This window comes from Embiotoca jacksoni, unplaced genomic scaffold, assembly GCF_022577435.1.
Source record: "Embiotoca jacksoni isolate LCO1_2020_lvr unplaced genomic scaffold, fEmbJac1.0.p SCAF_11, whole genome shotgun sequence".
NCBI classification, from domain to species: domain Eukaryota; kingdom Metazoa; phylum Chordata; class Actinopteri; family Embiotocidae; genus Embiotoca; species Embiotoca jacksoni.
Window position 1 is genome coordinate 7,119,506 of NW_027185241.1, and position 17,506 is coordinate 7,137,011.

A 17,506-nucleotide genomic window follows, 5' to 3' on the forward strand; every position below is an offset into this window, starting at 1 on the left:
ATGCAAGATAAGGTATGACACCGACTACACGTCAGTCAGGGTACAATTTAGCAATTTTAGCAATTTTGTGATCTGCTGAATACAGCAGTAATATATACTGCGACATGTGGTGCAGTGGTTAGCACTGTCGCCTCACAGCAAAAAGGTTCCGGGTTCGAATCCGGTCCTGGGCCTTTCTGTGCGGAGTTTGCATGTTCTCCCTGTGCTTGCTTGTGTGGGTTCTCTCCGGGTACTCCGGCTTCCTCCCATCATCCAAAAACATGCACCTCAGGTCAGGTTACCTGGCGCCGCGCTAGTGGCAGCCTGCTGCAGCAGCTCCCCCCCTGAGAGCCCCCCCCCCCCCCCCCTGCTGTAGCGAAGAAATTTCCCCTCTGGGATTAATAAAGTGAAATAAAAAAAATAATAAATTAATGACCTTTTTTTTCCACTGCCAATCATGTCCTCAGAGCAAAACCTTGCCAAAATCAGTTTTATGAAATAGTCCTCAGTGAGGCTGTTTCCATTTGGCTATTTTAATCCAGACATATTTGGCCTGACCCTGATCGGATCACAAACTGGCCAGCTTTAGGCCGAGTGTCCACCGTGCATCAACATGGCTCTTGGGTGACCATCTGAGATCGGATCTCACTGCAGCTCAACACGTGACCAACGTCACGAACATATACAACTAAAAGAGAACAAGGACAGGAACCTGAACGTCAGAAACCCAAACGATTCGGGTCCAGATTAATTAATTGTTCCAGCACTGCTGCGGATAAAAGGGGGCGGGGCCTCTGTGTGTGTGTGTGTGTGTGTGTGTGTGTGTGTGTTGGAAATTACAGGAGATAAACCACAAGACAAACCCACACACGAGAAGAAGAGTTTAAGTTAATGTCCTGTCTGTTACAAATATAGGGCTAAGACGTATCTCACGTTTGTAAATGTTTGAACACTGAAGTTTGTAAAACTAATTCACAGCCTGAAACGTGAGGACCTGTTCGGCTCGTTCGATTAATTAATGATGAATTCATTCATTAATGGGATATACCCAGAGGAGGCTTTGGTGAAACAAGCGTCGTGTGTGTTTTATTTCACTAATCAGCTGCTTTATAACGTAAGTTTGCGGAGTTCAGCTGCACTGCGGAATCACACAGGAGATTTAATACAAATAAAATAAGAGCAGGCGGAGATCAGATCTGGTGAAAGACTGAATGGAGGGAGAATTTTTTTTTTTTTTTTTTTAAATCCAGAACTAACGAACCTGCAGTAACACACCGGAGCACCAACACAGGAACATGGAGCTGCATTTATTTTCTTTTTGATATTCGGAGGATGTCAGCTAAGTAGGCGGTCCCACAGCGTGTTCTCGGGACGCATTGCTTTCCCACTGCTAAACAAATGTGGACACGCATGCCCGGCCACACCCGAACGTGGCCTGAACAGATCGGATCTCACTGCGGCCTGACTGCGTTTCCACCTGTACTTTAGCTGGTCGCTTGCGATCTGATCACGGCCAGGTCGGATATGTCTGGATTGATGAAGTCTGTTCCTCTCGCGTCAGTATTTTTTTATTGCAGTAAAATGGGATTGTCAAGCAGAAAGAAAAAACAATACGGTCATAAAAAAAAAAAAAATGTAACATGCATCTGACAAGTTTCAGCTGTTTTGAGTTAGACGGGGTAAGTAGGACTCTAAAAAAGTTGTCTATGGAGAAAAAAAAAATTCCTTTTGATGAGGGCATCCCTCCATTGCAGTTTAATCAGGAAACATTATACGTGAAAATAAAAAAATTTAAAAAAATGAACAGGTTACCCATCTCGAGTAAAGCTCAAGTATCTGCTAATTCATTTTCATGTACACAAATAAAATGCAAAGAAGCCGGTGGCTTAATTCAAAGTTAGGATTGAAGCTAAAATATTACTGCATGCCCTGGAAAATGACTGGCAATAAGTTAAAAGTACAGTCAACAGCAACTGAAGCAACATATTCTAAACCACTGCAATGATTCTTTAAAAATATGTAAAAAAAAGAAAAGAAAAAGACTTTACAGGAAAACACCTGTGCTGTGTTCCAAATGACATACCTCCCTTAGTACGCTAACAAATAGTGCTCTTACATGTCAGGACTTTTACTTGTGTGGTACTTGAATTTTGAGAGTAGTGTTGTTTCAAATCGCACACGGCATTCTGCGCTGACCAGAAATGACCTCCGCAAGTGAGTAGATCGCCTGCCAAAATAACCGCAGCTTTAATTATTACACCCAGAAATGAACATGCTGTTGTGCCCTCCGTTTAACACACTCAATAAACACACTTACGGCTTCTGTCCGGCAGCGGTAGTGAAGAAGAAACACTTCCGTGCGGTGTTCGGGAACACCTGCAGCCTCCTCGTATGCCTTCATTTGAAAGTTCTTTACATCGGTGGCCCCGCCCCTTTTCCTCTGGGTAGCCAAGAGGGCGACCGTGTAGGTATGGAAAGTGTCCCGTGTTTCAGACTTCTTTTCTGGACTGTTTCGAGTGCATCATCCTGGTACTTGTAGTGCACAGCATGTTTCTGTACTTGACGGTGTGAACGCACTAATGCACTCAACATAGTGATGGTTAGTACACGAGTATGTCATTTAGAACACAGCACCGGGTTACTGTTCAGGAATTTCATCAGTAGGATCAAAATATTGAAATCAAGACGGGCACATTCCGCTGCTGTTTCATCCGTAACATTCATCGAAACAGCCGTCATGGTCACAGCCGGGTTCGATTGTTCAAACAGTCACAGTTCACTGCGGGCATATGCAGACTGAGCGTCCAGTGAACGGGAAGTCGCTCTCATGTCATTAGCATCATTCACGGACACTGAAATGCAGCATTAGAGCCGAAGCGTCAGAGGGTTAAGGCTGGTCTCGAACAGTGAAAATCACATTTGACTGTTTCACAGTGTACTCAGAAAGACTCTACAATCTAGACTACTACTCTTTGGTAAAAAAAAAAAAAAAAAATCAGTGCATAGATGCATAGCTCAATTTAAGGAGAAAATAGCAATAAAAAAGGCACTTGCAAGTATTTTTATCACCTACAGGTACTGATCTGTTCCCTCTATGTCATCTCAAGTAGGTTTTCCTGTGTTCCTGGCATTGATAAAAGCCATACCGTGAGTTCTGAAGTGTGTATTCAGATCTGTTGCCTTTTCAAAATGCTTGCCACACACCTTACAGGCCAGCGCTCCCTCCTCTTCTGTCCCCTGGCCGACGGAGGGCTGACTGGAGGGCGACACCGGCGCGGAGCCATTCAGAGGACTCCTGTCATCGCGGCCCCTGCTGTTACCAGGCGAGGATGCCGAGTGCACACCGACAGTTTGCTGGTTGTCGGGAAGTACATCTCTAACTTTGTGGCTGATGAAGCGATGGCGTGACAGGGAGTTGGTGGACGTGAAACACACACCGCACTGCTGACACTGCAGACTGCCGCCGTCCGTCCCGCCTCGTCTGTGCTGGCCGATGTGCTCCAGGAACGTTGCCTGCTCCTCGGTGCTGAAGCCACAGGGGGCACAGCGAAACCCAGACTCGGGGTGCGGAGCGAGAGCAGAGGAGAGCCGTGCCTTCTTCTCTGGACTCGTCCTGTCCGTGGACTCGTCGTCCTGCTCCATCCTCGCAGCTCCTCTCCGTCTCCGGCAAGTCCCTAACCCTAAACTGTGGTCCTGTTCTGATGAGCTGTCAGCCTCGTCACCGGGTCCCTGAGAACCGGAAGACGACGATTAAGGAAAACATCTCTTCCCGTGTGCATTCTCATGAGAAAACGTGGCTTACCAACAGTGTGTCCTGGCTCACGGTGTTCGTGTGTTTCAGCTGAACATGCATCTCCAACATTGCTCTGCTGCTGAAAGTGTTCTTGTCCTCATTACAATGCCTATACACACACACACACACACACACACACACACACACACACACACAAAAATGTACTCCGACATGATTACAGTAAATGTTGTCGTAGGCATCATATTTTAACAACACAAATTTCAGGTGTTATAACTCCGCCTGAGGTTTTAAGCAAATCTTAAACAGTTAAACAAGACTTTTTAAAAAAAAAAAAAAGGTTCCCAACCTTTGGTCTGCGGACCCGCGCTGGGCCTCGGAAGGAACGCATGCGATTAAACTACAAAAACGTTGGCTGACTATAAAACTTATGGGCAAAAAGAGGCTTCAATCAGGTCAGTTGAACAAGGTGCAATAACTACGATGTACTGATTTTGAACTTCACCTCATAAAATCAACATATGAACCAAGTACCAGAAAGGTCAACTGTCGTAACTTAATAAATATGGAGGATTGACAATAGGGGGATACTCACGGGCAGTGAAAGCCTCGATTCACGACGGTGTGTTTCTCTCTGATGTGACGCGTCAGACTGGAGGAGGTGGCGAACGAGCTCTCACATTTGTTACAGGGAAACTTCTTCAGAATCTACACAAACATCAGAAATACATATCTATATATCTGCGTGTGTAAAACTACAATAACAAATCTTACACGGTAAAGCAATGGTGGACTTCCAGACCTTGCCATGCTTGTCACTCATATGTTTGATGAAGTCTTCCCGGTCCCTGTAGCGTATTTGGCAAGGTTGACACCTCCAACATGACGGGGTCTTTGTCTTTTCGGTCCTCTTTTCTTCTTTTTCTTCGTCCATCCATTCTTCTCCATAAGAGCTCTCCAATTTTCCAGAAGGCCTCGAGCCAGATGAGGCAGCTGGAGGAGGCAAAGGCAACTCTTCTTTTAACACGGCAGTCTTGTGGGTCTGAGGAACAGAGAGAACCGGGTAAACAAAAATATGAAAGTGAGTAAGAACAATTCTACACTGAAGGGCTCTGTATTTCTGTGCTACATTGGACACAATATAAGCAACGACGTACCTTGAAATGTTCCAGTAGGGAGTTTCTCTGAGAAAACAGCTTGGTGCACTGAGGGCATTTGAACACATGCACCTTCTGATTGGTTAAGTGAGTGTCAAAGTGGACATGCAGCAGGGCCTTCTGCGTGAAAACAGTGTCGCACATGACGCATTTATAGATCAGCCTGTAAAGGAAGAAAAACGGTGTCAGTTAACTGAAAAGAAAAAAAAAAAAAAAAAAGGGTGTTCGAGCATATACATGCACATACATAGTCTGTCCTTCAGTGAGCGTCGGATGCTGGGCAGTCATGTGGTTCTGAATGCTGGGGGCAGATTTGAAAGCCATGGGACAGCTGGGGCACTTATGGAACATATCACAGTGAGCCTGTTGGATGTGAGACTTGACCGAGTTGAGCCCTCCAAACACCACCAGGCAACTGGAACATCTGGAGAAAGGGGGGGGAGGGGGGCATGATCAGTATAACATCACAGTATACCTGAGCTTAATTAAACAAGCACACGGGCGATATCGCACCTGTAGCCGATGCGGCGGGAAAAGTGCAAACAGGTCTCATCCAGATGTGTTTGAAACTGAGACTGCTTGGCCGAGCCGCCGCACTCCGGGCAGACGTGCGGTGGGCAGCCCTGGTGGGTGCGCTGATGAGCTGCTGCACTGCAGCTGTTGGGCAGGAGCATGGGAGGAGAACACTCTGAGCAGGCCTGAACAACAGAAGAGAGCAAGAAAGGGCAAAGAAAGGAATCAATATCATTTTAGCATTTTACGAGACACTTCAGGAAATTTCTCGCCCTTTTTTCTTCACACACTCGAGACTTACAGCGCCGTTTCCTGGTTTGACTTCTTGGAAATGTTCGGCCACCTCTTCCTTGCTGCTGAACTGAGCCTGACACTCAGGACATTTATTGCTTGTATACTGCAGCGCTTCTGCTTTCTTGCTGGGTACTGGTTGATTTGTCTGAGGCGTTGGCTTCGGGGTGGCCTGGCCTAAAAAAGGACGATGGTGGTGATGAAGGAGCGGAGGACAGAAGAGACGGAGAAAACACACCGAAGGAATGTACACTTGTAATCACATCAAAAAAAAAAAAAAAAAAAAAGAGAGAAACAGTGTTCCCTTACCAGCTGCCGTTGGCTCCTGCTGGCAGATCATCTGCTCCACAGGTACAGGTTTCATGACCAGGTGTGAACACTGCATGATGAGGCCCTTTTCTTTGTGCTCTCTGGCATGTAGAAGTAGGCTGCACTTGTTGAAGAAGGCCAGTCGTTTGGCACAGTGGTTACAGGTCACCTCAATTCTCAACGAGCGCCGATCGTAGTGCTGCGCCAGACTCTGCTCCAGGGCGAAGGCATCGCCGCACTCCAGACAGCGGTAACCCTGCAGGGGATCAGGCATCCTTCTTCTCAGACGGGCTACACAAACCAAAGCTATGTGGCTGCCGTGAAATCGCGAATTCATACTCGTACAAATTTCCCTCCTGCATATATTTCCTTTTACGTGACTTAAAACCAAGCTGATCCTCAACAGTTGATGAAGTCGGGCTGCTTGTCTTCATCAGGTTTAACCATGATGCTCAGCATGAGGACCAGACCGACCTGATAATCTACTCTGGGTTTGTGCAAGTTACACAACTGAGCCAAAGCAAACCATTTTTTAATACCAGTTAAACTTGTTTCCTTGTTTAGTCAAGTCTGTCGTTTTGTCTCCAAAACGTCAGAATCCAGTGAAAATGTCCATCGTGAAAACTTGTTCATCAGCAACTTGTTTTGTGCACCGCTCAAACCAAAGCCTTCAAGTATTCGGTTAAATATCATACAGCAACACGTTGCATCAGTTGGAATGACTGTTTGGCAATTTGTTTGAAAAATGACATGTTATTTATAACAACACCAAATGGACGCAAATCAATATAGCTGCTGATCTGTTAATTGATTGATTGTTTCGGGGGGTATAGGGACATAAAAGACATGAGGACAGATTACCTGTGCAGGAAGAGGAAGTCCCCACTCGGCCGGAGGAGAGCTCAGATCTGGTTTATAAATGGGCAGCAGGTTCTTGTTGTTGAGGATTTTGTTGAAGGCCTCAACCAGGTTGGTCTGACTCTTCGATATGATTGCCCCGGTGCTGTTGACTATGGATGCGGGCCTGCTGTTGCTTTGAGGGGGGAGCAGAGGTAAAGGAGAAGGCAGTGTCACCCCACTGTTAAGAGTTTTTTGTCCCAGGCTGCGCATGTTGATCACGCCCGGGGCGACTCTGGAAGAGGAGGCGGAGATGGACGGCAGCGCTGCGGTTTTTGTGATGCTCACCGCTGTGGGCGAGACCTTTGGCTTGGCGTCCACTGTGGTTTTCTCTTTAACCGTTCTGGCTCCTTCTAGTGTTGCGGCGCAAGCGTCCTGCAGCATCGCTACCGCAGGCAGCTGCTGTAATGTCTTCCTTTTGGATCTTGTGTTACGACGTTCTGTTAAAGGTTTTTTCTTGTCCGCACCCTTGGTAGCAGCTCTTCCAGTTCTTTTAGGTGTCACACCAGTCGCAGCCCTTGCGGTGCTGCCTCTGGGCATCCTGATTTTAACTTTGAGTGGTCGCAATGGAGGCGAAATGGACTCTGCGAAACCGGCAGACACGACGTCCTCAGCACCAGCATCACAGTTCTCCTCATTTACATTTCCCCCATCTCCAGCCACGTTTTCATTCAGCTTCTCGGTGTCAGCTGCCTTATCCTGACTGAGCTCACTTTCCATGAGCTCCTCTTGGTGATGCGACTCCTTGGGGTTGACAGCTGAACCTGGTGTTGAGCTCAGATTATAGCTGCTGGTTATATTGGGGACAACAAGACCGGTCTCACTGGGCGGCGGGCTCTCAGGTGAGTCTCTCTCATCAATCACATGCTCTGGGTATTTTTCTTCTTGGACAGATGCAGAACTCGTGCTGCCAGACGGGAGGCAGTCCTGGGGGCTGTTTGGGTGAGAAGCCGAGGGGGGAGAGCTGCGGGAGGAAGGTCGCACGTCCTCGTCATGCGGTGGTTGAGGTTTTTCGGGTGCCAGAGGAAAAGCGAGATTAGGAGGATTAGAAACACGAGGAGTAGTTTCAGGAGACCCGAGATGATCCGAACGCAGCTTTGGTTTGTGTTTAAATATGGGAGGGGAGAACATTACAGGTTCTGGACTCTCCTGGATCACCAGCGGACTTCCCAAATCTGGTTCCGAGTCGTCCTCATCTGTGTGCACAACATGCTTTATGCCCGTTTTCATATTCCCGTTTTGGGGTAGGGGGGAAGATGATGGACTACCACGGAGACAAGCATCATCCTTCTGTGGAGAGTGAGGAGAAAGATGAGGTCTGAAATCGGGTGGGGAGGGAGGAGATGATGGGCTGAGATCAGCGGGGGTTGAAGACTGGGCGTAGAGGAGGGGCCTTAAACTACTCATGACATCGGTCGCGTGCTCTGCCGATCCAGGCTCAGCTGCTTTACCGCCTTCACCCTCATTATCGTTCAGCGTGGATCTCAGAGGTGATGCCGGGGAGCGTGACTCGGACCGTCCCCGATCGCCGTGGACAGATTCCTCGAAGCCGTTGGCGATCTGAGGCTCCCCGGCAGCACCAGCGGACAGTTTGGGACAGAGCTGCGAGGTGAGGTCGTCCAGCTTGACCTGAACCCGGCAGGCGGAGGCGCTGCTTGAAGGATTGTCCGTTTTAAGCCTGAAAGACTTCTCTTCCTCTTCAAAAGACTCAGACCGCACTGTGTTCTTCACGATAACACTGACCACGGGGGGGTCACCGTGCGGGGCGGGGGGGCCGGGGAAACAAGGGGGGGACTCACGCTCTCTGTCGTTTGCAGTCGTCCCCACCGCGTCCTCTTGCACCTCATCCGGACTGGACTGAATGGCCTCCTTAGCGTCGATGTCAGGGATGTCAAAAGCTGCCAGCAAATCGTCAAAGTCCGGGGTCTTCATGTCCCCCATTGCCGGCGCAAGGCTTAAAAACCTATCGAGGCTACAAACGCAACAGTACATTTGATTTAATCAAGACAGGCTGACCACAGCGGAGCAATGAAAGTTAACACTTCTGACGTGTGATTTGAAAGCGAGAGCAGCTCGGCTGTCACAAATCAAGGCCAAACAAAGCTTCACTTACCGAGACGCTGGTGACCAAACTAACACGTTTAAAGAGGCGCAAAATGCGAGATAAAAGTTGCAGCCTGACATGTGAAACTCAAAACTGTCACGTTGCAACAAGTGGGCGCTTCTGCTAGCGGCTAGCTACTTTAGCAAAACGACTGCTAGCTGGCCTTGCTAACATCAACCGGCTGGCTTTCCTCAAGTAAACAACAACAACAAAAAAACTACACTTAAACCTGTAAAAACTACTGAGCTTATGAAATGTTATGTTTAATGCATCTTTTGTTTTTTATTTTTTTTAATAGATGAAGCGAACATTTGCTCACTTGTATGTAATTTTCGTTACCTGTCAGTAAGCGAAGTAGGCTCTTCACTTCCCTCTCGGTCGCATACGTTCCTCGTCACCAAATCGTGCGACGGAGATTTCTCAATAAGCGCCCATGTGTTTACATTTATAATTAGTAGTCGTCAACAAAATTCAACGTGTGACACGTGCTTTCAATCACTAAGTTGTTGTTGTTGTCAGTCTAAAACTGGAAAGATTTACGTACATGTATAGATCTACTTACTTGCTGCCAAAGTCTGTCCTCATATAATTTTTATTTTTAATTAAATTTGTATTTATTATATAAATATATATATAAACTTTTTTTTTTATCTGTCTCAAACTTCTTATTTGAAGTTACTTGAACTCAAACTTCTTACTGTACACACTGATTTGACTCCACATTATTTTAAGATATGAAAACACGTGTTGGAGATGGTTTTGTATCTTTCCCCGTTTACAAATTTGTGACTGGGGGATACATGTGCTGTCTGTGTGCTGTAATAACAGTGAAAGCATGTGCATTTCAATGCAACATTAATTTACACTGAAGAACATGAAAGAAAGTGTGTAAACATTAATCTGTTGCAGCCAACGCAACTGTACTCAAGCTTCCAATGAAGTACCCCCTTGTATTCTGTAAATTTATTGAGGAAATCTGCCCATGTTACTGAGTAGTTATATTACAAAAGATTATGCACATGTGCTCGACACAAAAAATGTTATGATCAGAACAGGCCCTAAAAAACAGAAAAGACAAAAGGTTGTTTACAGTTTACAGTTCCATAAACAAAAGATGAACAAAACATTTACTGTACTGAGGAGCGTAATAGCATGACTGTGAATAACACATGCAGTGCAATTCTCAGGTCTTTTTTTTTTTTTATTCATCATACTTTATATTAAGCTTTTCTCCGGGATGTTCATTTCTTTTTCTCCTCATCCTTCTTGGTGTCGGGTTTAGAACCCGTCTGGGAAGCCAGAGAGCCCATGGCATTACGAATGGCCTCATTGTTGGGGTCGACCCCAGGAAGGTTTTCTAAAACACTCTGAAGGAACTCTGGATCCTGCATTACATCATAGTCCTCTTCATCCTGCACACAGAATATGACAATGGAACCAAGCACGTTTCAATCTCATGACAAGTTAAGATTTAATACTGTAAAGGCTTACACTTACCTTAGCCTCACTGGAGTCCATGTCAGCACCTGTGTCCATGTCCTCAGCACCAAACTCTACAAGACAGATGGAAGAGAAATGTTTGTGCAGAACCAAAATGGGGTAAAAAGAATTGAGATTATTTTTTTTAACCTGGGCTATATGCTCTTGAATGCATTGCTGATGTAAAACCACACAAACATCCTTTAAACCACAAAGAATGTCAGAAGATTTACTGCCTGGTACAAATATTGCAAAATTAGGTGTTTGTTTTGTAACAAAAGTTGTACCACTCTTGTACTCCCGTGCTGCAGTTATTGCATATCACAATGGTTGATCACAAGTGAGACATGTGGAAATGTTTTTCAGGCTCTCACTGTGTCAAAATAAATTATATAGGAGTGACATTATAAACAAACCAGTAACACCAATGTCAGCATCCCTGGAACATCATTCTCAAATATACAGACAAATGATACGAATGATACAAGTAAATCAAATAACAGAGTACTTCTAAATTGAGACTACAAAACAGGTACTTATGGTTCTGCTAACATCCCTTGCACACAACTGATAACAGCCCGCCAGGAAAGTAAATAAGGGACAGTGTGAATGATAATAAAGTATAAAAGGGTCTATTTACATTCTGCTCACTGCTGAACTCATTTTTTTTTATTTCATGTAAACACATTCACCGACTGGATGTGATGTAAGCAGAAAAAAAGAATACAAAAACTGTGTATGTCTCAATTTCAGAAAATTTAAAATCCATGTTTCAACCTGCTCCTGCTCCCTGCATGGACATCTGCAGAGCATAGGCGATCTGTTCATCCTCCGTCATGCGGCTGAAGTCTGGTAAGGCGGGTGTGGCTGAGTCTGTATTTGGAACAGACATCTTCAACAGGGCGTCCTCGGACTCTGAAGCAGAAAGGAAAATATGCAGTGTGAATACGCTTGTGTCTGTCCGTCGCACTGAAGGAAAAGGGGAGAAATTAGTCATCTGTGACAGCAACTCAAGTTGGTGGACATTTCCTCACCATCTGCAACCGGGGAAGAAATGCCAGCTTCAGCAGCTGATGCAACAGCAGCTCTGCGAGCTTCGTCCTCCTGTCGTTGTCTCTGCTCCTCCATGGACACACGCAGAGCCTAGAGAGAAGTGTAGGAGACGACCAGAAAAAGTGACAACGAAATCTTCTCTAAATACTGTCAATTTAGTAAGTAATATGATATGATGTCACAGAAATATACAAAGAAAAAAAGAATAAAACTGGTCAGACATGGTGGTTGTGAAGGGGAAAAAAAGCAGCAGTATGAATGAATAGTCTGGATACATTTAGAAGCTGTTATTACAATAAACTGCACAAAGTAGCTATATTCCCCCCGTTCCCTCTCACCAAGGCCAGCTCTGGGTCTGCACTGGGATCCACTCCAAACTCAAAGTCGCTGGCACCGAGGCCCAACACTGCTCCTCCTTCTCCAGCTAGAATGGGTGAGGACAGCAGGGCATCAGCCAGACTGGGTCCCGGAGGAACTGTGACCAGGTGGGAGCCTGCTCCCTCTTTGCCGTTAAGTGTGTTGATGAATGCTGTCAGCTTCTCTGTGTTCATCTCCTGCAGGGGAAAGAAAGAATTAGGGTTGTGCAGACAACAATGTAGACAGAACAGAACAAAGGCACATTAGATATTCAGGAGATTGAGTGTGTGCTGAGCTGCGATAGAAAAATACCTCTTCTCCAAAGTTAATGACATCCACATTGACCTTTTCTTTCTTCAGACGCTTTGCCATTTTGACCATCTACAGGAGGACAGAAATACTTCAGTTGACACGCAAACACCTTTTTCTTAGGAACCTGATTGATTTACAAGTAAACAAATGGTATTAGACAATTTTTTTTCCCCATAAAAGGCGCCCTTTAAATAAACAAGCCACACTACAGAAAATGACAGAGTAAATCTGAATCAGTTCTTTTTATACCAGTTGAAGTTCAGGACGTTTCTGTGCTTCACTCAGCAGTGTGATGCTGATACCTTAAAGTAATCTTCCTTTGTGACAGACATTTGCTGTCTGCAGATTTCCACTAATAGTGTTTGCAGAGAAAACATTACATGAGCAGTAACTTGTATTTAACTCCTCAAAAGGCAATAATATTTGCTACCGAGTTTGTTTTTTCTTTACTTAACCCAATAACAAGAAACTGGCAACTGTGTTGTGGCTCCAAAGTGCACTCATTTTAACTATTTGAGTCCAGTCCAAGCTTTTTCAGATGTCACCTTCCTATTTAAAGAGAATATTTAGTCCAATACATTTGAAAGTCTCCAACTTGGTTATCATTACCACAGTCACAAATCCTGTCCTTCTAAAACCCAACAGTTAAAGACACAAAAAACACAATGATTTATGTCAGAACTGGCTCACGTCTTTTTCATTGTCCTCCACTGGGCTGCCAACAAATGCAATGATGCGCATCTTGTGGTTTTTGCCCTGTCTGTGCTTCAGCGCCAACTACATAGAGAGAGAGAGAAAAAAAAAAGAAAGACCACATTAAATGACAGAATACATGGTTGTGATTTGTGCGTGTTTGTGAAACGTTAACAGAAAAGCCCTAATTACAGGATATTTCCCTGCAGACATTTTGACATGTGACTACGAAAAGGACAAATGTAATCAATAAAATGAATGATGGCTGCATTATATTTAGGGTGCAGTTGTATATGCCGTCTCACGAGAATGGCTTACTTACTTGACTGGACTGAGGCAGTGTTAATGTTACTAAATATATGTGTACTTCTAACAATTGTGAATCACACTTTTGAATTTCAAACACTTGCTCTGTGTTCATACTGTATTATCATTGACTGAGTAAGCCTGAAGTTTGCCTTTGTTTTGAATAAAGACAATCTGTATATGTACAGTTGTGACTTTATCTGATCCATCCATGTGTCTCAGAAATCCCACTGCGCTCATCACAACTCTTTTCCAGCCCCTCTGTTGGTGGGGCAGGAAAACACCCATTGTATAATGAAAATCCCAGACTCACATGTGCCACCCTGATGCCGGTGCAGAAGCTGATGTTTCCACGTGGCTGCACAGCATGCAGCTTTGACAGTATCCTCCCCGTATCTGGGGTCAGTGTGGTCAGCACCTCGCAGTTGCTAAAGAGGGACATGGCACTTGCGTTATCATATCATCACAGTTTAAATGTCAGTACACTGATTGAAGCACATTGACCCTTACTTTGCCATGGTGATTAGGCCCACGTTGTTTTCAGGGTTGCTGCGGGTCTTGGAGTGACAGACAATATTAACAGCGTCCTGCTGAGCCTGCAGCCTGGTGGGCAGAAAGTCTCCATTTCGCATGTACTCACTGTTGTCCACACTACGAAAAAGGAACAGGAATGTAAACAATCACTAGTTGTAGAAAAAAAAATGTAAATAACACAGACTGAGCAAATACTGGTTCATGGTATGGGACAATACAACTAAAACGTATAGTTTTACTCTAAATCAAATAGTTCATTAACAGAGAATTTCATTCCACGTTATGAAACAGTCTTTGTCTAAGATTGTATTTTAAACCAGTCGTGTCCATCGTCTATCAAAAAAGACACTTTCCTTTTGTCAAGCCTGCAGTGTTTTCCTTAACTTTGTGGAGGACTTAGCAGCATGAGCTTGGTGTGGGGTTTGCAACTTCATAATGATAATAAATAATAAACAACCAAAAAGCTTCAGGACAAAAAAAATCCAAAGAATAATTTCTACAATCATTTGATCTGGGAAACATCATTCAGTTAGTTTTAACACTTCCCACTGTGATTTTACGTTCATTCAGCTAAGGTGATCCCCTGTCCTCCAGCTTATTTGATTTATCAGTTGGAAAAGAGTCCAAAGTCCTCTGTGATGACAGCAGGTCAAACAACATTTGTCTCACAAATGAATGCAGGTCATTAAACCCCAAAACTGTGGTCAAGTCTGTCAGACATCAAATGTTCTCCTGAGAGAATATTTGAGGCTTCATGATGTTGGTTGGACAAAGCAACCAACATCAACGTGCAAGTTTGGGCTTTGGGAAAAGTTGATTTAATAAACAAAATGAAAAGTATCTATACATAGCAATGATGAAAACAATTGAAGCACAATGACTTGAACCCATAAAGCAATGCTGAAGAGACTGCAAGTACTTCAACCTTTAAAAAGCTGTTCAACAGAAGGCTTTTCAGATCCTCTCAGGATGCATCCAAAACTGAAAGACAGCATCTATGTGGGGTAATTAAATGAGCTCTATTTTATAAGGTTGGTCATAAAAAGCAAACATCTGAACCGCCCTGGAGAACAAGCTGCATGTTTTATCAATGACAGCAGGTCTTTGGTTTTGTTAGCTGGCTAATGCTAAAGCGTTAAACAAAGCAATTTTCATTCAACGTCAGCCGCAACCGGGACTTTACAGTAAATAATAACTAACGTTGGCTACCAGTAATATAAAGCTGACTGTCGTTGGCGAACATAAAAAGTTGTTAAAAGTGTGTATGTCCTGTCTAAAAAGCTGTATGTGAGCTAACTACATCTGCTGGCTAACGTGAGGTTGTGGAGTGACTCAGGGAATAGCTCGCACTCAGTAAATCCACAACAAAGCAAGTAAACCTGTCCGAGCCAGGCCACACGAACACCCCAAAACACGCCTGTTTCGTTTCTCAAGTGACCGATTCTTTTAAACCAAGTCAGCATTTGAAATTTCAACTTTAAACACATTTTAATTTCCTTACCAGACCATAGTACTTTCAAGCACCATCTTGATGTTTTGTCGTTTACTACGTCTTCCTCATGATTTGTATTACTTTTCGTGTGCATACCGCCACCTACCGGACTGGAGTATGAAGGACAGGATACATTACAGTATAGAGACTGTAGGAGTTTAGGTATATATATATATATATATATATATATATATATATATATATATATTTTAAAAAAAGAAGTTTTTATACAGTTCCGTTATCAGTTTATTATCAGTCCATAAAATAAAATAACAAATTTGGTGTTTAATAGAAAATATGTTACCCTTATCTTTTTTTGTTTCTTGTATTCCTTCCAATTCCCATCCTTGTCCAACCTCTCTCTCCCTGTGTTGCAACCTGTCTGCGTTATGTTTAACACATTGCATAATAACGTGTTCATCAGTTGTTTTTGTTCTTGCTGCGAGGTCAACTGCAAAGACTGTAGACTATTATGTGTTTTAAACCAGCGACGTCCACAGACTCACAATCAGCCATACTTTCCTCATAATAATGGAGCAAAAATGTATTATGTGTGTGAACCATTAGAATATAGTATTAACCCACCCACTCCAATGCCTGTTTTTTTTTATTATTTTGAACTGGTTCAGTAGGAACAGTTCAACCCTTGTGGTGCCATTCTGCAATAATTTGGCACTTTGTATGAATTTTAAAACAGAACTTTTAGTTGATAAAAAAAAAATAAAAATAAAAAAAAAGTCCTGAGTCCTTTATGATGAAAGTAGGTCAAACAACATGTGCCTCACAAATAAAGGCAAGTCATGACAACCCAGCAGGTCATGACACCCCAAAATTGGGGCTTGGCTAATCAGTTTTATATTGATTTCATGTCTCAGTTGGGAAAGGGTCCTATGTCCTCCCTGAGGAAAGCAGGTCAGCCAACATTTTTCTCGCATAAATACTGGGGCTAAACCATTGACAATACGCATTCACAGCCAGGTGACAAGGTAAAACATACTTTGTGCAGCTCAAAAATTGTGATTTATATATTAATTTTCAACCTGATTCATTTTTTTTTTTTTTTTTTGGTATCTGATTGCATTTACTAATTTGTTTAAATTTCATGATATTTTCATTGATTAATAAAAAATAAAAAAAAAATTGTGTAAAAACAGTACCACAAATGAATTAAAACATTATGGAACTGGTTGTGATTGTATGACCACAAAAAGACCAACATAATTTACCACCATCTTCACTGATACAAAATTATTGTATTTTTGAAAACAGATGGAGAAACTTGTCCTTTTGTCGGTGATGCTTGCAACATGTTTTGCAGCACCCCAAGGTATGTCAACCTTTTTGAGTCCAAGTGTACAAGTTCAAACAGCAGCTGGAATAGTTCTGTTTTAACTTATTTTAAGTTGTCAGTGTTGTTGCTTACTCTCCTCCTCTTGTTGGTGTTATTTTCCTCTTGCGCAGATCTCTCAGGCAAAGTGTTCATCTTCCCCAAGGAGACCAACAAAGACCATGTGAAACTCATCACATCTAGAAACGGGTTCAGCGCGATGACTGTCTGTCTCAGGTAAATTGTGGTGCATTCAGAAAGCTTCTTTGTTCATGGCAATGTTGGAACAATTTTTTCTATTCTATCTTTTCAGATACCTCACAGATCTCAACAGGCAGTACTCACTCTTCTCTTTGGCCACCCCCACTCATGACAATGACTTTGAGATCTGCAAGGCCAAAAACTCTGCTGCCATAATTATGCACGCCCGGAACGCCGTTGCCACCTTCCAGTCGCTGACTCTTCCTCCCAACGATTGGCACGCTGTGTGTGGCACCTGGCAGTCTGAGAACGGGCTGGCTCAGGTGTGGGTGGATGGCAAGCCAACCATCAAGAGATATATCCACTCAGGGGAGCCCATCAGCGGAGCAACCAGCAGCATCCTGGGCCAGGAGCAGGACACCCATGGTGGTGGTTTTCATATCAGTCAGGCTTTCATAGGTATGATTACCAAAGTCCACGCGTGGGACCATGTTCTCTCTGACCAAGAGTTCAAACGCTACATGGACGACTCTGGCTTCACCCCTGGCAATGTCTACAACTGGAGAAACCTTGAATATGAAATCCAGGGCCAGATTTATCTGGAGAATGAGCCTATAGTTATGTAAACACCGTATCCAAGAGTGACTTAATCACTGGTCACTGTATATATTTTCTAGAAATTAATAAAAAAAAATGAACCAAATAAATTTCTTTTATCATTATTCACACCTCGCAACACACAATCAGGTAA

The 17,506-nt window shown here is 43.8% G+C and overlaps 3 protein-coding genes across 7 annotated transcripts; 1 reads left to right on the forward strand and 2 right to left on the reverse strand.

The window, feature by feature from the left end:
- Nucleotides 1-1,531: 1,531 nt before the first annotated feature.
- Nucleotides 1,532-9,552, reverse strand: znf687a (zinc finger protein 687a). Of its 4 annotated transcripts, XM_069142788.1 has the most exons (12): nt 9,011-9,552; nt 6,862-8,869; nt 6,001-6,256; nt 5,702-5,868; nt 5,401-5,585; nt 5,135-5,311; nt 4,888-5,050; nt 4,533-4,772; nt 4,326-4,438; nt 3,782-3,881; nt 3,184-3,708; nt 1,532-2,831 (listed from the first exon to the last, which is right to left on the reverse strand). In XM_069142788.1, the coding sequence occupies exons 1-12, from the start codon at nt 9,079-9,081 to the stop codon at nt 2,823-2,825; spliced, it is 4,014 nt and encodes a 1,337-aa protein (XP_068998889.1). In that variant the 5' UTR covers nt 9,082-9,552; the 3' UTR covers nt 1,532-2,822. The 4 variants fall into 4 exon arrangements, with proteins under 4 accessions (XP_068998889.1, XP_068998890.1, XP_068998887.1 ...); XM_069142789.1 differs by having other exon boundaries at nt 1,532-3,708; nt 9,341-9,551; XM_069142786.1 differs by having other exon boundaries at nt 1,532-3,708; nt 9,011-9,551.
- A 397-nt stretch (nt 9,553-9,949) lies between these two features.
- LOC138194223 (26S proteasome non-ATPase regulatory subunit 4-like) lies at nt 9,950-15,316 on the reverse strand. Its single transcript, XM_069142794.1, has 10 exons — nt 15,237-15,316; nt 13,712-13,852; nt 13,515-13,629; nt 12,893-12,979; nt 12,203-12,271; nt 11,872-12,087; nt 11,515-11,623; nt 11,258-11,395; nt 10,499-10,554; nt 9,950-10,413 (listed from the first exon to the last, which is right to left on the reverse strand). Exons 1-10 carry the CDS (start codon nt 15,260-15,262, stop codon nt 10,243-10,245), a joined length of 1,128 nt encoding a protein of 375 aa, XP_068998895.1. The 5' UTR covers nt 15,263-15,316; the 3' UTR covers nt 9,950-10,242.
- LOC138194224 (C-reactive protein-like) lies at nt 14,717-17,462 on the forward strand. 2 transcript variants are annotated; one of them, XM_069142796.1, is made up of 4 exons: nt 14,717-14,739; nt 16,497-16,554; nt 16,689-16,791; nt 16,868-17,462. In XM_069142796.1, exons 2-4 carry the CDS (start codon nt 16,497-16,499, stop codon nt 17,379-17,381), a joined length of 675 nt encoding a protein of 224 aa, XP_068998897.1. In that variant the 5' UTR covers nt 14,717-14,739; the 3' UTR covers nt 17,382-17,462. The 2 variants fall into 2 exon arrangements, with proteins under 2 accessions (XP_068998897.1, XP_068998896.1); XM_069142795.1 differs by lacking the exon at nt 14,717-14,739 and adding an exon at nt 16,205-16,213.
- The last annotated feature ends 44 nt before the right edge of the window (nt 17,463-17,506 follow it).

Coding starts and splice junctions, on each gene's coding strand:
- LOC138194224 (XM_069142796.1), top strand. CDS start 16,497: ATGGAGAAACTTGTCCTTTTGTCGGTGATGCTTGCAACATGTTTTGCA. Junction 16,555..16,688: donor ATGTTTTGCAGCACCCCAAG/GTATGTCAACCT, acceptor CCTCTTGCGCAG/ATCTCTCAGGCAAAGTGTTC. Junction 16,792..16,867: donor GCGATGACTGTCTGTCTCAG/GTAAATTGTGGT, acceptor CTATCTTTTCAG/ATACCTCACAGATCTCAACA.
- znf687a (XM_069142786.1), bottom strand. CDS start 9,081: ATGTCAGGCTGCAACTTTTATCTCGCATTTTGCGCCTCTTTAAACGTG. Junction 5,051..5,134: donor CTCACTGAAGGACAGACTAT/GTATGTGCATGT, acceptor CTTCCTTTACAG/GCTGATCTATAAATGCGTCA. Junction 4,439..4,532: donor TGAGTGACAAGCATGGCAAG/GTCTGGAAGTCC, acceptor ATGTTTGTGTAG/ATTCTGAAGAAGTTTCCCTG.
- LOC138194223 (XM_069142794.1), bottom strand. CDS start 15,262: ATGGTGCTTGAAAGTACTATGGTCTG. Junction 13,853..15,236: donor CTTGAAAGTACTATGGTCTG/GTAAGGAAATTA, acceptor CCTTTTTCGTAG/TGTGGACAACAGTGAGTACA. Junction 12,980..13,514: donor CCGGCATCAGGGTGGCACAT/GTGAGTCTGGGA, acceptor CTCTCTATGTAG/TTGGCGCTGAAGCACAGACA.